The 18215-nt window shown below is 51.1% G+C and overlaps 1 protein-coding gene across 1 annotated transcript in view; it reads right to left on the bottom strand.

Moving 5' to 3' along the window:
- The window catches only part of LOC149326628 (bestrophin-4-like), a 291138-nt gene that overhangs the window by 106031 nt on the left and 166892 nt on the right, over positions 1-18215 (bottom strand). Inside the window, exon 10 of the mRNA XM_089562633.1 lies at positions 13578-13732. Within this exon, the coding sequence (XP_089418759.1) occupies positions 13578-13732 (155 nt within the window). The remainder of the gene's footprint in view (positions 1-13577; positions 13733-18215) is intronic.

Raw genomic sequence — 18215 nt, 5'->3', positions numbered from 1 at the left:
GAAATAATTTTTGGTTACAGTCTCTTTTCTCAATTCCTGGATCGTCCTGCCGCTGGTTTTTCCCCTAACCGTAGCGCTGTTGTATGAGTCAGACGAGAATCAATGCACGGGCGCTGACCTTTCATAGTGGTCATTTAACGTGAAAAAAAAATTTTTGGAGTGTTAGTTTCTACATCAAAGTTTCAATGAACACCTCAAAGAGCTAGGGCATAGGGTAAGTCCTCGCTGAATTCTTCACTGCATAAACCACAATTGGGCAACAGTTCACGGTTTGCACACATCAGAACAAGTGAAAAGGCACACTGGCGTCGGTTGTAGTCTTCCACCACGCCAAGCGCACCGTCTCCCGGCCTCACGGTTGCTTACTGTCGCAAGAGCAAACCAGCAACTGCGGATTCTACAGCACAGCACACAGGTTCATGCCAGACTCAACGTAAGCAACTACAACTACATTGTTCGACTCTGCGGCCCATGGAACAGTGCTGGGATGCTTAGTTGCTTGCACAGAGGTTGTTTTGATTTTGGTTATTTCTTGTTTCTGCTACTGCAGAGGCCTTCTTTTTTGCGCGTTACTTCAAGAAAATACAATTTCAGGTCTATCGGACACTTTTCAGGGGCGAACCTTGCGGTCAAATTCAGCGCAGCTCAGGGCCGGCATGCACGTAAAACTTGTGAGGCCAGTGGCTGTGCTTGACGCGGTTAGCAAACGGGCTTTCCTCCCAGTGCCTCGCCCGACTAGCGTTATGCTGAGCGACAAGCTTCGCAAATGATATGAACAGCGAATAATGAAAAAAAAAATGCTGTTGCTGTTGGATTTGATTAAATAGAAGCGGTGGCAATTAATACCCGTCAAAAATAACTCTCGAGTTTAACACTCTCGAGGTTAGGTTATTTGTAAAACATAAATACCCCCCGAAAGCAGAAGGTTTGACAGCCGTCGCCGTAGCTCAGAGGTAGAGCACCGGACGCGTAATTCGGAGGTCGTGGGTTCGGATCCCACCAGCGGCATGTGGTTGTTTTTTCTTCTGCTTTTCTAATGCTTTAAGCGACAACATATTCAGTAATATTCTTACTTGATCACCACCACAAAAAAATAAATTAATTAAAAAATCCCCTGTGCTCCTTGATTTCTGTGGCTGTTGGCTTCTCTCATATTTATAACGAGCCCCTCATTCCCCTTCCCTTGTTTGCTTATACGCACCAGAGCCAGTATTGCTAGGAAAATGTTGGAGGTCATCATTTTCTCTGCCCCTCTTCATATTGCCGCAAAGCTTTGTGAAGTGGAATTTTTCATGCTGGAAGGCGCCCTCACGCAGCCACGAGCCGCGTGCGCGTTAGTTGCGACGCTAGATGCGCATGGGTTTGTCTCGAATGATCGCAGCCATGCTTAACTGCTGCTACGTTGTTCGAAATTGTAGCAGTTGCTTTTGGCCCCTTATATCGAAGGTTCTTTATCGGCAACATTGAGCACAGCTGTCTTCGACGACCACCGAGCACGTTCGTTGCTATCACCGCCGCTTTGTTGTTTATTTCAGCTGGAGCCAAGGTCAGTCAACCCCATTACGCGTTTCTTTTGCGTCGCACTTTGCTGTCTTCCTTACTGCCGCAGATGCTGAGTGCCCGTTCATGTTCCGGACGCTCCTGACAAGCTGTGACGCCAGCCCTCTTCGTTCGGCGCCAGAGGACCTGACCCCCAGTTTATCGAGCGAGCCGTCGACTGCGTGGCATCGAGACTGCGTTTGGGCTCCTGCCAATTAAGACCCAGTGAAAAACTGACACGCCTGCAGCTACAGCTTCGGTTATACTGCTCCCAGTGCCGCTAATCTTCAGTGGCTCGCCGGGCGAGGATTCCAAAAACTCGCTCGACCAGTTCGAACCGGTGGCTGCTTTAATCAACTGGGATGACCCGACCAAAGAAAGCCATTGCTTTTCGCCATAGAAGCCCCAGGAAGGTTGTGGTACGGAAATTATGAAGCATGCTTGGTCACTTGAACTTTGTTCAAACGGGAGCTTGTTAAGGCGTTTACCACCGCCATCCGGAAGGAAAGAGCGCGGCTTCCACTTCAGTCACGCGCCCAGCTTCTGAATGAAACCGGGCTTGAGTGCGTCGACGAAACAGAGCGTCTTTTTCAACGAGCTGATGCTGACGTGCGAGAAGGCCTTGTGGCTCGAGCGTCCGCCTCACGTGCACGAGGTGCTATTGAGACTGTTTCTTGGGCGAGTTGGTTCATCTCTGGTAAAGGTACGTACTTTCGCGAGAAAAAAGGGGCAGAAATGAATAAACACATACAAATATACACATACAACTTCCAACTGGTTTATTTTCACGAAAGTAGCTACATATGCACCAGTGAAGTCAATCACAAAGTTCTACAGTTGGACAAAGAGAATAAGATTCCTAGAAGGACACGTGTAAAGTGTTATACTTCTTGTCTGCTTTTGTTCAGCAGTTCTGCGCTGTTTTTGTGGGACTAGCATTCGCCTCGAGTTTCTTAACTGTGCCTTACTTCGCTTTTGAACCTTCTTTTGACCGGTCGTTTTGAATTACGGTTCGTTTACTTTTCTTCACACTGCTTTGGCTACGAAGAGTACATTTTAACCATTGGCCAGTTTTAGTATGTATGTCGTCTTTTTAGGTTTCTTGACACTGCTTTTGCTACGATATTTATTTATTATTTGTTTAGAAATACTGTAAGCCTCTAGAGGCTCATACAGGAGTGAAACACCAGGCAAACAAAAAACACAAAAAACACAGTGGTTCAAAAAACAGCAAAAAGCATAGCACAATTCGATAATTCTGGAGCAAGAAAGAAAACAAAGCAAAAAAGCACAAAGTACACCAGAAGGAAACATTGCAAAGTTGATAATGCAGGTAAGGGAGAGGCACTGCGAACAGTGTAGAAGTGCTGAAGAGAAAGTTGCTGGGCTAGTTGATGCTGTTGCATCGTGGTGGAGCAGCGCAAAGGACGGAACACAAGAAACAAGGAAGGACGAGTTGATAGTCAGCGCCTGTGTACGTCCTTCCTTGTTTCTTGTGTCCCGTCCTTTGCGCTGCTCCACCACGATAGAAGTGCTGCTTAAAGTGAAGTCACTAAAAGCAGCTCTGCCACAGAGCACTGCGCATTCACACGCTTTCGACAGTGATTTTGCTAAGATATGTTATAATGCGCATACCTTCATTGTTCACCTTGTTGAGGTTTTTGCGGGGTCGCAGCGGAGCACCAGAGAGAGACGACCAGCGTGGCAGGCTTCTAGTTCCGGACTGCGCGTGCCGGGCGTGCGCTCCGAGCACGCGCTGTCGTTCTTTATTTTCTTCTGTCGCGGGAACGCCGATCGCAGCGCCTGCGCTTTATAGCGTCGCCGGGCGCTACAGGGCCCCCCGCCTAGACGGAACGTCGAAATATACGCGCCGACGGGGCAGAGATGGAGTAGCCACGGCAGGCAAGCAGGCAGCTGGAGTAACAGTGTCCCCACGGGGTCGCTACAAGGTCCGGTAAGTTCATGTCGGGGGCCGGGAAGAGCTGTCGGGTGGAGTGCACGGGCTCAGGTGGACGAGCCTGGCTGCTGCGCAACGGGCGAATGAGGCAGAGTGCCGAGCTGACAAAGCATATTAGGGCAATGGAGGCCATGGTGGGGCCGTCACCGACTGTAGTGCTGCCCGCTGGCACAAGTGTCATTGGTGCTGGACCGTTGCAGCTGATGTCGGCGGGAAGCTGGCACACAGAGTACTCCGTCACAAGCAAGGGAGCGGTCGAAACGGCTCCGTGGACAGATGTGGTCTTTAGCGTGGTGTCGTGTCGCTGCTGTAGCGCCAGCTTCAAGTCGTCCAAATAGGTGGAAATGGCTGGCTTACATGGCTCAGGTGCCCCTGATGTAGGGCGCGAGCAGTGCGGTCCGGCCACTAGGGTTGGCACAGGTGTGACCGACGAGACAACGGTGACAGCTGTGGTGATGACGGAGGAAGTTGCTGGGTTCAATTCCAGGTGCTGAGGTAAAGCGGGAGTGGCCGTCCGGAGCGACTGGCCAGTGCTGATGCGTGTGTGGGCATGGTCGGGCTTGAGAGCAAGCGCTGACACTGGGCCAGGCACTGTTTCAGCCAAAGTGGGGCTGGAGACGATCGCCGTGCTTGTTACTGCTGTCATCGGGTTGGCTTTCTCATCCTGCTCCTGATGACGAGTAGTGCTCTGCGGACCTTCTGAGGGGCTGGGAGTGTGACAAGCAGGCTTGGTCGTTGTCGAGGGCTCTTTAGCATCAGCGGACGACGGCTTCAACCTCACAGAAGAGGCCTGCAGAGCTGTTGGCGGTAGTGACGAGGTAGATGTAGATGCCGGAAGCCTCGGCACGGCTGCTGCCGCAGAGTCGTCCTTGGCTGCAGGAGGCTCTGGCGACAACGCCACTGAAGCGCACGGAGGCAGAGCCAGAGACGCGGGTCGGATAGTAGTTGGAGCAGGACGCGAGGCGGAGCTCGTGCGGATCCCATCTGGTATGGCGTCGAGAAAGACAGCCGGGCTGGAGACGCTGGACGGGAGTGGCGGCGATGCGGCGAGGGGCTGCTGAGGCAGGCCGGCTGCGTGAAGGCTGCGTGGGCGCGAGCGAGGCCGGTCCAGGGACAGAGGCTGGCGGCGGCGAAAACGGGTCCGCTGCGTCGTAGAGCGGCGGCGGAACGTAGTAGGCGCCGAAGTCCGCCAAGACGGCCGCACGCAGCTCATCGTATGGCCGGCCGCCGAAAGCAGAGTAGGTGAGCCGACACAGGAGGTCGGCCGGGAGGATGTCACAAAGGACTTCGTGTTTGAACGGCTGGATGGTGATGCCGTTCAGGTACATCGCAGCCTCCAGTTGGGCGAACCACCCGCCGACGCCTGCAGGCCGGAACGCCGGGAGCGGCGGGTCGAAACTTGGGTGCTGCCAGTACGGCATGCTGGAACGCCGCTGGGAAAGAAGGCACGGTTCGCCGGGTCACCACTGTTGAGGTTTTTGCGGGGTCGCAGCGGAGCACCAGAGAGAGACGACCAGCGTGGCAGGCTTCTAGTTCCGGACTGCGCGTGGCGGGCGTGCGCTCCGAGCACGCGCTGTCGTTCTTTATTTTCTTCTGTCGCGGGAACGCCGATCGCAGCGCCTGCGCTTTATAGCGTCGCCGGGCGCTACAACCTCATCATTCATCGTTTTTGCCTGCTGCTTTGGGGCTCAATGCCTATCAGATTTAGATGTGAAGTTTCGGGGAATGCTCTTGGCGATGGATAACTGACACGAAGTGAAATTTTGAAATGTTTGAAATTTAATCATCTTTGTGATTGTCCTCACTGGTACATATGTAGCTGACTTCGTGAAAATAAACCAGTTGGAAGTTGCGCCTTGTACATGTATGTGTTTCTTCATTTTTCTCCTGTTTGTTTGTTTTTTTCGCGCAAGTACATACCTTTACCAGGAGGTGCTGAGCTCGATCCCGCGTGCCGGCAGGAACCTGCCGGTGGTTGAATGAGTACAAGTTTTCCCCTGGCCTGGTGCTCGGCTTCTTTAGAGACTGAAATGCGTGAGAAATGGGTCTGCGACCCAACCACGAGTAGCTTGGTTTTAAGAGGTTTAACGTCCTAAAGCTTCTCAGGCTATCAGGCAGCTTAATAAAGTGAGGGTTTCAGGCTACTTGTCAATTCTAACATTCTCGGCAACAAAGTGCGCAGAAAATTACGAGGGCAAAGACGAGAATAGACACAGAGAACCACTAAGTTCCAAATGGATTTCTATTCGGAGAATTGGAGGCGTCTCCAGACACGATCCTTCATGACTCCTTACTTACTATCCGAATTCTATATCAGTGATTCCGACCCAGAGTATACACTATTTGCCAAAACAGCCCGTTACAATCACATATCGTGGAACTGTAAAGGAGAGCCGCCACCGGAGTAACTAATGCGAGTTCCTACTCTTGAGCAATGGGAGGTCGTGTTGGTCAGCTCGGGCCTGGAGGTTCAAACCCTGACCACTGTATGGGCTACTCAGGTCGCTGTCAGCCGTGAACTGGTAGCCACCTGGAACCGATCATATGCATTTTGCTTCTTCTGACGAAATAAATATTTCGCAGTCCAATGGTCGAAATATATAGGAAGAAGATAGGAATGGACGGAAGGAAAGACAGTGAAAAACAAAAAGAGTGTTGTGTCCCCTTATTGCTTTTGTGTGTGTGCGCCCCTAACGACCACTCGATCCTCCTCCTAACGACCACTCAATCCTCCTCCTAACGACACTTGCCCCTCGTCGCACGCTGTCGCCGGATGCCCCCCCACGGTGCGCCCCCGCACCCTCCTCCTGTTCTGGGAAGCCACTCCCTGCCGTGGACGCTTCTCCACTCCCTCCCGTGGACGCTTCTCCGCTCCGTCCTTTCTTCGGGCGGCCAGTTCGGCTCCTGCCTCGGTCGACGCTGGTCGCACCCTCATCGGCTTTAAATAAACGAAGTCTAAATGTACCGTGTGCGTCTTTCGCTGCATTCAACACAGCGACCGGACACGACAGTGGCGACGAGAAAGTGGATTCGACCCGCGCTACGCAACGCTATTGACAAGCCATGGCTACGCGAGGGTTTCCCAATCAGATACCAGAATTCAACGGCTCATCGTGGTCATCGTGGGTTGGACGCCTTCAGTTCTACTTTGAAGCTAACAACATCACAGACCCAGCCTTGAAGAGGGCCAACCTGCTGACGCTGTGCGGGGAGCAGACCTACGATACTGTCTGCGCCCTTATTCAGCCAAGCACACCAGCGGCAGTGTCTTACGACGACATCGTAAAAGCGCTGCAAAAGCACTACGACCCAAGGCCATCCGAGGTCTACAGCCGGGCTCGCTTCCAACGACGAGATCAACTGGGAGGAGAGACTGTGAGCGCCTACGTAGCCGCGCTCATGAAGCTCGCTGCCGACTGCAATTTTGGAACGCTGTCGACAACAGCTACCGGGCAGGAGGGAGACGCAGCTTCTTCTGCTAACACCACCATGCTTCCCTTGGACGTGATGTTACGCGACAGATTTGTGTGCGGACTGAGTGACGAGTCACTGCAGCAGCGCCTGTTCGCTGAGAAGGACCTCACATTCAGCAAAGCTTACGACATCGCCGTTCGAGCGGAGAGCGCCGGTCACCAGCAGAGAGGGATTCGCCGGAACACCGAGCCGGTACACCAGACAAGCAACCAGGTGCGCAAGCCTTCTGTTGTTGTAAAATCGGTCAAAAAGGCACAACGCTGCTGGCGGTGTGACGACCAACACAACCCCCAGGGATGTCGATTCCAGTCAGCCACGTGTAATTTTTGCCACAAGCGAGGGCATATCGAAAGAGCATGCATTACGAAACGGAAACTTGCCAAGATAAAGTCACCTTCCCAGCCTAATCACAGCGTCAACGCCTCAGAGAATACGCCGCTATCTGATCTCCATGGAACAACATCAGCAACACCATCTGTGTTGTACGACCTGAACACCATGAATCTCGGCACGCGACCGAAGATTTTTACAGAAGTAAGCGTACATCACCAGCTGATTAAGTTCGAGGTGGACTCCGGCGCAGCCTGTACTCTGATCAGTGAGGACACGTTCCGAACTTCATGGCCATCTGACGCACCCGCCCTGCAACAAGACGACACGCACCTGCGAACGTGGTCAGGACAGAATCTGCCACTATTGGGCTCTGCCAACGTGCAGGTTAACTACAACGGCCAGACCCATACGCTACCTCTGCTTGTTGTGAAGGGCACAGGATCAAGCCTTCTAGGGAGAAATTGGTTTTCTCCACTAGGCGTGATGAAATGGAGTAAACATCAAAACGCCGATGCGCTAAGCCGTCTGCCACTAGACGCAACTGTTGACGAACCATTTCCACCAGGAGACGTTCTGATGTTCGAAGCACTGCCGGAACCTCCGCTTACAGCAGGCACAGTTGCAGCATCTACGCAGAAGTGCGCAGCTCTCCGGCTAGTTTACACAGCTGTTCAACAAGGCAACGTGCATAAACTCAAAGGGGACAACTTCGACGCTTACCGCAGGCGAGCTACAGAGTTGAGCACCCATCGCGGCTGCATCATATTTGGGTCCCGAGTTGTGATGCCGAGAGAACTACGCGCACAAGCTATGTCTCTCATCCACGCCGGACATCGGGGCATCGTTGCAATGAAAAAGTGTGCCAGAAGCTACATGTGGTGGCCTGGCATTGACAACGACATCGAAACAGTGGTGCGAGAATGCAAGCCTTGCCAGAGCAGCCGGAGCGCTCCGCCGAAAGCTCCTGTCCCAGAATGGGAAAAGCCAGACACACCATGGCACACACTGCACATTGATTTTGCAGGACCAATTGAGGGCTGCACTTTCCTTGTGGTCGTAGATGCCTACACAAAGTGGCTTGAGATAAGGCAAATGGGACAGACGACTTCGGCAGCAGTCATTGACAACCTCCGATCACTATTTGCAACGTTCGGCCTGCCGCGCAAGGTAGTGTCGGACAACGGAACACCGTTTGTGTCTGCGGAGATCCTCAAGTTTTATCGCGACAACGGGATCTCATCAGTTACATCGGCCCCCTACCACCCAGCGACAAACGGACAAGCCGAGCGCTACGTAGCCGAGCTAAAACGCGCCCTTGAAAGAGATCAGACAGGCTCGCTGCAGCGCCGCCTTGCGCGCTTTCTCTTCAAGCAGCACACGACGGTTCAGAGCACAACAGGCGAGACCCCCTCGAAAATGATGTTCGAGCGTGAAATGCGAACCCAGCTCACAGCCATCCTCCCCGAGCCAAAGGCAGAGACGTTCCGGGAAGAAAAAGCAATTCCGCGCTGCGGCACGCTTAATGAGGGGCAGCGCGTCCTCGCCCGACAGTTTCTGAAAAAGCCACGCTGGGAGGAAGCTACAATTGTCAGACGCATAGGCCTGCGCTCTTGGCTCGTCAACATACATGGCACAGTAGCACGCCGACATCTCAACCAGCTGCGTAGATTTACGACGCCGTCTGAGAGCTGTCCGCCAGCGGAGAGAACACGTGCACCATCTTCCCACATAGCCTGGCACCCCTTCCCGGAAGAAGAGACTTCGCCCAGGACAGACCTGGGAGACGCAGCGAACAACAGCCAGCCTACAAGTGTTTCTCCCCCGAGCGCACAAAGCCAGCGCGCCTCCACGCGTGAGCGCCGACCCCCTGCACGATACCAGGCAACTTTCTAAGGGGGAAGGAAGTGTTGTGTCCCCTTATTGCTTTTGTGTGTGTGCGCCCCTAACGACCACTCGATCCTCCTCCTAACGACCACTCAATCCTCCTCCTAACGACACTTGCCCCTCGTCGCACGCTGTCGCCGGATGCCCCCCCACGGTGCGCCCCCGCACCCTCCTCCTGTTCTGGGAAGCCACTCCCTGCCGTGGACGCTTCTCCACTCCCTCCCGTGGACGCTTCTCCGCTCCGTCCTTTCTTCGGGCGGCCAGTTCGGCTCCTGCCTCGGTCGACGCTGGTCGCACCCTCATCGGCTTTAAATAAACGAAGTCTAAAAGTACCGTGTGCGTCTTTCGCTGCATTCAACACAGCGACCGGACACGACAAAGAGATATGTTGGTAAAATGTTTAGGGGAATCCCCCAAGGTGGAGTAGATTTGTAATAAGGGAGTAATTACTCATTTGCATCCACCCGAGCGCAGCCATACGGCTACAAAGGAAAGCTATACAGCTTTCTCAGAAACTTCGTAGTTAAAGAAAAATTCGTCCTGGTCCGGGGTTCGAACCCAGGACCACCGCTACACCGGAGCAGTCGCTCTACCAATTGAGCTAACCAGGACGGCAAGCTTATGGTAGGACGAGAGCGAATTGATCAATAGTTCGAAGTGGGAACTGTGTTGGTCAAATGTTTAGGGGAATCCCCCAAGGTGGAGTAGATTTGTAATAGGGGAGTAATTACTCATTTGCATCCACCCGAGCGCAGCCATACGGCTACAAAGGAAAGCTATACAGCTTTCTCAGAAACTTCGTAGTTAAAGAAAAATTCGTCCTGGTCCGGGGTTCGAACCCAGGACCACCGCTACACCGGAGCAGTCGCTCTACCAATTGAGCTAACCAGGACGGCAAGCTTATGGTAGGACGAGAGCGAATTGATCAATAACTCGAAGTGGGAACTGTGTTGGTCAAATGTTTAGGGGAATCCCCCAAGGTGGAGTAGATTTGTAATAAGGGAGTAATTACTCATTTGCATCCACCCGAGCGCAGCCATACGGCTACAAAGGAAAGCTATACAGCTTATTACAAATCTACTCCACCTTGGGGGATTCCCCTAAACATTTGACCAACACAGTTCCCACTTCGAACTATTGATCAATTCGCTCTCGTCCTACCATAAGCTTGCCGTCCTGGTTAGCTCAATTGGTAGAGCGACTGCTCCGGTGTAGCGGTGCTCCTGGGTTCGAACCCCGGACCAGGACGAATTTTTCTTTAACTACGAAGTTTCTGAGAAAGCTGTATAGCTTTCCTTTGTAGCCGTATGGCTGCGCTCGGGTGGATGCAAATGAGTAATTACTCCCTTATTAAAAAAGAGATATGAGGTGCAATTAAGGTGCAATTAAGTCTTTTTAAATGCAGAATTGCAGAAGCTTTGTGCAGTCTGCCATCTCAGTTTGCGTCCTGGGGTTATGGCTAAGTGGCAGAGCTGGCGTACGCTGTGTTACTAAGCGCGCGCCATCTGCTGGGCCAGCGTCGTACGTTGCGCGGGGTTGTCAGTGGGGGCCGCATGATGGCGCTGAGGCACGCCAGACAAGGGCATAACTTGGCAGCGGCGGGGATAAATGATGTCCTGAATGGTGACGCCGCACAAGTAGTGGAAAGGTTAGTTGAGCGAGTTGACGATATAAGGGCGATAGCACAGCGAATGCAGATCCTGCACAGTGCCAGAGGTGCAAGGACGGAGAGGTTGCCAAGGACATCGTGACTCTCAATCCAGATATAAGGAAGTTAAGCTTGGAGAAAGGTTTTGAAGTGGCAGACATAAAGAGGGGAGTGCATAGAGCAGGCGGTGGCAGAGGCTTTACACGAGGTGGCATCCATTTCAGTGGAAGGGTAGGAGGTAACAGTAGCTTGGTTTGGGCTAGTTGGTAACGGTTCTTCGAAAACATCGCGCAAACTGACGGTACAGCGCCTGTCCCGTACAGTTCTTTGTCGACCGTGTCTTTTTTTTTCGAAGAAACGGTAGGAGGAGAGATCGGCTGGTGCGTGGCAGTGCGGCAGTAGCTTTTTTAGGGTGTCCACGGCGGCTCAGGGCGTAGGGGTGGGTAGAAGCGAAATAGAAAGTGTAGCAATGGCGGCTGAGCCCAACGAAATGGCCACTAGGAGATCCACGAAGAAAACTACTAAAAAAAATTAACACGAGGATCAGGTCCATAAACATGCAAGGGGGTAGAAAGCTAGCTGGGTAAAACTAATCAACGGAAGCAGGAACAGACTGATGCTGAGTGAAAATGCTTAGAGGGAGACGACGCTGTGAACTGCATTACGTCAGTCATGTAGCTCGTCAAAAGAGCGACATTCACCAACTCCCTGAAGAATGCTTTGAGCAAGTTTTGCCATCACATGATGTCTTTAAGTTTTGGCGCCCAGGTTCAGAAACTGAAGGAAGCAGGGTACCCAGCCCCTTTGATCCCGGCTGTTTGTGAAATGCTCTCGCAGAAGCTCAAGCGACCTGGAGACAAACATCAGGAAACAAAAAAGAAACCGGTGCAGGTTATTCCTTATGGTCACAAGGTATCCCATGGCATCAAAAAAATTGCAAGTAAATGCCAGGCTGAGGTTGTCTTTTCTGGACGTTCCAAAGTTTCAAAAATTTGCTCCATGCGCAAGGCAAACGACAGATCAGTTTGCGGATATTAAACATAAAAGAAGCATCACCGTATGCAGATCACGAGTTGTGTACCAGATTCCTTTAAGCTACTGACTCGTCTACATAGGACAAACTGGGCGCTCCTTCAACGAACGCGCTAGTGAACACTTACGGAATGTGCGCAACAAACATGGAAGTTTCCTAGCAGACCACTGAAAAACACGCAGAGATTGCAGTCCGGTATTAAACAAAACAAGTTTTTGAAATCTGGTAGAGATGTAAAGCAGAGCGGCAGATAGCACAGGCCTATTATATAAAAAAAACAGGGAGCGTCTGCGTCAGCAAGCTATTCATCTCGTTCAGTGACGCCGAGGTGGCTTTCCTCGAAGAGTTCCTTTAGGTTTTACAATCGCGATTCTCGCGCGCTTTTGCCATCTTCTCTAATTTTCACCCATAGCAGCATGTTCTTCGACTTTGACACCGAGAGTGTTTCTCGAAGGTTTTTTAAAAGTTCATTCGCTTGTTTTTTCCCGAGTTCCTGTTGGTCATAGTGCTTTCCATTGTCGCTTGTTTTGTTATACCACTAACCACTAACGGTGCACTGTTTCATGTGCACCGTTTTTTCCACGTTCTTGTTGGCCATGTTAGTTTTAGTTTTCCATGGTCACTTGTCTTGTTTTTTTCTTACGCATGAAGTTCAGAAATTTTAAGTCAGTAGTGCGTGCCGTGTTTTCTTTTGACGCGTGAGCCTCTGCTTTGAGGGGTAACTTCTAGGTCAGCTGCTTTTGGTTTCTAAGGTGGCGTGTCTATTATTCTGATGTGTTTTCCTGTCAGTCACCTCGTTAGCCTGCAATCTGTGTGCTGATTGTGGATGTTAATTTTGGTTATTTAGTTCTTTCCTGGTGTTTGCCTTCTGTGATACGGCTGGGTGGTGCGTTTAAATGCGGGGTGCGGAGCAGTAAACCTCAGTTGATAGTTAGCGCTTGTCCTGTAGCTTCACGCTCCTTTTTTGTCCTCGTCCCATTTGCGCCTTTCTGTTTCAAACGTGGCTACGAACCAACTAGCCCAAACCAAAGCACTTCTAGTTGGCCTCTTCATGTGCGCCGAACTTTGTCCTGTGTTTCCTTGAAAAAGTGGTGCCCAAAACGACGGCCCTCTTAAACACCTCCTCTCGCTACTCTGCCGTACTTCGTTAGTCTGTGTCCCGTCACAACCACGTGAGAACGCTGATGAAAATAAAGGCGGACTACGGTAGATCATGTGCGATGTTCCCTCGCGCCAGAGTTATCCACTCAGGCTGCGATCCTGGCGAAATTAAGCTTTCGGCACAAAGTGACCGGTGGGAAATTTTTACTCCATGCGCTATGCCTGAAAGCAGCTGAGATTTAGAGCGCAGGCGAACATAAGCTAAGTTTCAGCGTACAAAAGAAAACAACTCTGAAAGTTCGCTTTTCCCTCTTGAACACAGAACAGAAAGCAAACAACGTCCGACAACCACGGGACATGTTTCTCGGCAATGGTGCAGCAGTGCACGAAAATAGACCTGTCAGCGCCCCAGCGTGCCGCCAGCGGCGCATGCGCAGACGGCGCCGCAGGTGTGCCCGCGAGGTGCCCGAAGCCTGCACCTCACGCGTCTGGGTCCTGTGTCTTTCATATGACACTCGTGGTGTCGCTTGGTGCGAGCCGTGACCCTCGAAGGGCGATTTCGTTTCGCACGGGGACGACGTCCGCTGGGGAGCGAGGAGGGCGCTTACATCATGCACGCCGTGGAGCCCTGGTGCGGGAAGCAGTAGAATCGACTCGAAGCCAGCGTGTAAGGCAGCTCCGGTGCGAGCACCTCATTCCAGTACTGGTCCTTGAGCAGCTCCGGGTGGTTGTGGTGCATCTCGTCCACCACCAGGTACGAAACCTGCAACGGCGCATGTGCGAGTGCGCTCAGCCCGCACTGCTCTTCTGGGTCACTCAACTCAACAAAGGTGTCCCAACACGCGAGTGCCACCTAAAACATGAAGAGAACTCTTCCCGCTCCTCGTCGCTCAGTTCGTTAAGTGCACGTTGTCCACCTTTACGCTCATTCTGCTCGAGACACGGAGATCATATGCACCGCTGAATCCGTTCGTTAGTTGAAGAGCCCCATTTTCATACAGAGGTTTCGATAGTAAGTCACAGTGACTGATTCTGTACTCAAATTTTTGCGACGCTGGAGATCTACAAAGAGCGCGAAGAATCGATGGCGAGCCGGTGAGATGCGCTTCGAAATAACCCCTCAGCTGTGCGGCTGCTGCCTTGCGCATAGCAGCTGCCATCCAAATTCAAGAGAGTTTTCACCGACATTGCCATGCATGCCGGGCTCTGCACGGGACAGCGATGGATGAACAAACAAGAACCCATCTGGAGATTGTTGAGTTTAATTAGTTGATAGTTTATAAGCCACGTGACTTTCGAAAAAATTGCATCGAGCGCAATGATACCGAGAGCATTGTAAGAAACAGTGCTTCTCGACCACCTGTACTCAAGTAACACTTGTTGCTGGGCTAGTTGGTGCATTATTCTTCGTACAAAAGCTAGCGCAAAACACGACAGAATAATGCACCAACTAGCCCAGAAACAAGTGTTACTTGAGTATCTTTCCAATACAGCGCGTTGTCCTGTCTACCTTTCCTGTGTGTGTCGTGTTTTGCGCTAGCTTTTGTACGAAGAATAATGCACCAACTAGCCCAGCAACAAGTGTTACTTGAGTATCTTTCCAATACAGCGCGTTGTCCTGTCTACCTTTCCTGTGTGTGTCGTGTTTTGCGCTAGCTTTTGTACGAAGAATAATGCACCAACTAGCCCAGAAACAAGTGTTACTTGAGTATCTTTCCAATACAGCGCGTTGTCCTGTCTACCTTTCCTGTGTGTGTCGTGTTTTGCGCTAGCTTTTGTACGAAGAATAATGCACCAACTAGCCCAGCAACAAGTATTACTTGAGTATCTTTCCAATACAGCGCGTTGTCCTGTCTACCTTTCCTGTGTGTGTCGTGTTTTGCGCTAGCTTTTGTACGAAGAATAATGCACCAACTAGCCCAGCAACAAGTGTTACTTGAGTATCTTTCCAATACAGCGCGTTGTCCTGTCTACCTTTCCTGTGTGTGTCGTGTTTTGCGCTAGCTTTTGTACGAAGAATAATGCACCAACTAGCCCAGCAACAAGTGTTACTTGAGTATCTTTCCAATACAGCGCGTTGTCCTGTCTACCTTTCCTGTGTGTGTCGTGTTTTGCGCTAGCTTTTGTACGAAGAATAATGCACCAACTAGCCCAGCAACAAGTGTTACTTGAGTATCTTTCCAATACAGCGCGTTGTCCTGTCTACCTTTCCTGTGTGTGTCGTGTTTTGCGCTAGCTTTTGTACGAAGAATAATGCACCAACTAGCCCAGCAACAAGTGTTACTTGAGTATCTTTCCAATACAGCGCGTTGTCCTGTCTACCTTTCCTGTGTGTATCGTGTTTTGCGCTAGCTTTTGTACGAAGAATAAACCGCCTGTACTATTGCCAAAATGCAGGGGGTCCAAGGGCTGTCAAGCTAGGCGACTCCTACTCCGGGCCCATGACCCCATGTATGACGTGATGGTCGAATAAAGATTATTAATATTATTATTATAAATCCCTCCTCTGATTATATTTTATTAATAGGGGGGGGGGGGGGATTTAGATTCACAACAATACTCCCAGTCAACTTTCTCAGGCTCTGCAGCCGAGGTTAGGCAGAAAATGCGAGACGGGTCTTTTTCCACGTGGTGTGGGGAGTGGGTTCTTTGCTTGGGCCTACGGTGCTTTGGAGTGAAGACGGAGTTGGAGAGCAGGTGCTATAATCCCTGGCAACTTTCTATGACTCTGCAGCCAAGGCTAGGCAGGGAAGGAGACGGGTCTTAGTCCCTGTGCCGTGGGAATTGGGCTTTTCTTAGTTCGAGATAGCGGTGATGGTGTGGTTGGAGAGACGGTGGCGGTCGTTATACTCATGGGCTAATTTCTGAGGCTCTGCAGCGAAGGCTAGGGAGGAAAGGGATGGAAGGAGAGGGGCTTCTGTCCCCGTTTCGCGGTCTTTCGCGTTGGTCTTTGTTCGCGCTAGGGGCGCGGAGGGATGAAGGGGTATTTTGTGCAGGGTCGCTGTACTCCCGGCTGGGCAAGTTTCGGTGGGCTTGCAGCCAAGGCTAGGGAGGCAAGGGAAGTATACGGATCTTTGTCCCCGTGACCTGGGGAGTGGCTAACTAAGAGTCACCCCACACCATTTTCCTGACTTCCCCCCCCCCTCCAAATCTCTAAACACTCCCCACAGCGCGAGGACAGAGGTCCAGCCCCTTCTCTTTCCTGCCTGTGCTTGATTGCAGAACCACAGGAAGTTATCCTGGCAGGTCTCAGGCAGGCCAATTTCCACTGCACGGGATCAAAGGCACCGCAAATATGTAGCGCGAAAAGACAAACTAAAAAAAAAGCTGAGGACACAGCACACGCACTATCACATGACCGAAAATTGCCAACTCCTTCTGTCGAATACTCCTTTGCTTGACCGCTGTCGAGTGCAACACCTGGTTTATGGTCTGCGCCCACAAGGGTTCTGTGAAGTTAGCCGCAAGATGGTTCATGGTCAATGCTTGATCTCAGCCAGCCATCTGGGATCCAACGCATAAAACACAGAATACGCAAGTGGTCTTAACCTCTTCGAAATTATTGCCGCAGATCTCAGCGTATACGGTTAGTGAGTCACGATTCGAGATCGTTGTCAGGCAGCTCTGAAAAATTCAGTGAAACAGAACAAGTTAACGCAGCAGAAGTTAGTCGCAGCATGGGCCGCAGCTTGAACACACTTTCAAACAAACTCCAACCATTCCCTGCATGGGAGTAGCCAGGGGAGTGTTTCAGTGTCAGAACACCCCCCGAAATTTTCTGAGCGCTGCCTCCTCCCCTCGCTGCTTTCCGGCTTTTTGCCCATTCTGTTTAAAAACCGCATGAATACATTACAATGTAAAAACAAAAATAAGAGTGTCGGTTTCTTGACTAAAATGGTTCTCGTTTTAAAAACAAGATGGCACCACTAAGCTGAAGTTATCGTTGCATCACTGTTTGCATGCGCTGAACTGAGTGCGGATGTAACAGTGTAAATTCCCGCAAAACGATTGCATTTAGCGCACGTAAGCCCTGGGACGTAGATCATCATCATCAGCCTGACTATGCCCACTGCAGGGCAAAAGCCTCTCCCATGTCTCTCCAATTAACCCCCTCGTTTACCCATTGTAGCCCCGAATCCCCACAAACTTCTTAATTTTATGTGCCCAGCTAATTTTCTGCCGTCCCCTGCTACGCTTGCCTTCTCATGGAATCCACTTCGTTAGCCTTAAGGACCAGCGGCTATCTTGCCTACGCATTGCATACCCTGCCCAAGCCCAATTCTTCCTCTTGATTTTGACTAGGATGTCATTAACCCGCGTTTGTTCCCTCACCCACTCCGCCCGCTTTTGACCTCTTAACGTTACACCTATTATTTTTCTTTCCGTAGCTCGCTGCGTTGCCCTTAACTTGAGTTGAACCCTTTTAGCTAGCCTCCACGTTTCAGCTCAATAGGTGAGTACCGGTAAGATGCAGCTGTTGTATATTTTTCTCTTGAGGGATATTGGTAAACTGCCATTCACGATCTGAGAGAACCTGCCCTATGCGCTCCACCCCATTCATATTCTTCTAGTTATTTCCCTCTCATGGTCGGGATCAGCGGTCACTACCTGCCCTAAATAAAGATATTCCCTTACTACTTCCAGCTCCTCTCCATCAATTGCGAACTGCTGTTCTCTTGCTAGACTGTTGAAAATCACATCAGTTTTCTGCATGATAGTTTTTAGCACCACCGTTCTGCTCATTGATCATGCTTTGCAATTCACGTCCTGAGTGACTTAGCAAGGCATTGTGATCAGCGAATCGCTACTTAATTATTCTCCAGTAACTCTTATCCCCAACTGTTCCCATTGCAGGCTCGGAATACCTTCCGCATCTGTAAAAGATTTTAACCCTTCGCTCAGGATTGAGATTCCCATAAGACTCACAGCCGCCTCGCTAAAAGCTTTAGTGTCGATTTTTACTTCTACGGCACCGTTTCATTGCAGTTTTTAAGATACATTTAGTCTCGTGCTTACCGTGTTTGCGTTGTTACCGTGTGTGTGCGTTCGTGCGTGCGTGCGTGCGTGCGTGCGTAAACCAGGCTTTTAAAGGATACTCGACAATAGACAATATACACGCAAGCAATCAGGTGATACAACCAGCCCCTATGTACAGCGTTCATTATTACGAGAAAGCATAAGGCTCAGTAGAAACCTCAGCAGTCATGCAGGTAATGCGGAATCATGGTGTAGAAGAGTGTTATGTG

Source organism: Amblyomma mixtum, chromosome 10 (assembly GCF_055824585.1).
Source record: "Amblyomma mixtum isolate Tamu chromosome 10, ASM5582458v1, whole genome shotgun sequence".
Lineage (NCBI taxonomy): Eukaryota > Metazoa > Arthropoda > Arachnida > Ixodida > Ixodidae > Amblyomma > Amblyomma mixtum.
Note: the sequence above shows the minus strand (reverse complement) of the source record. Positions and strands in the feature narration are given on the sequence as shown.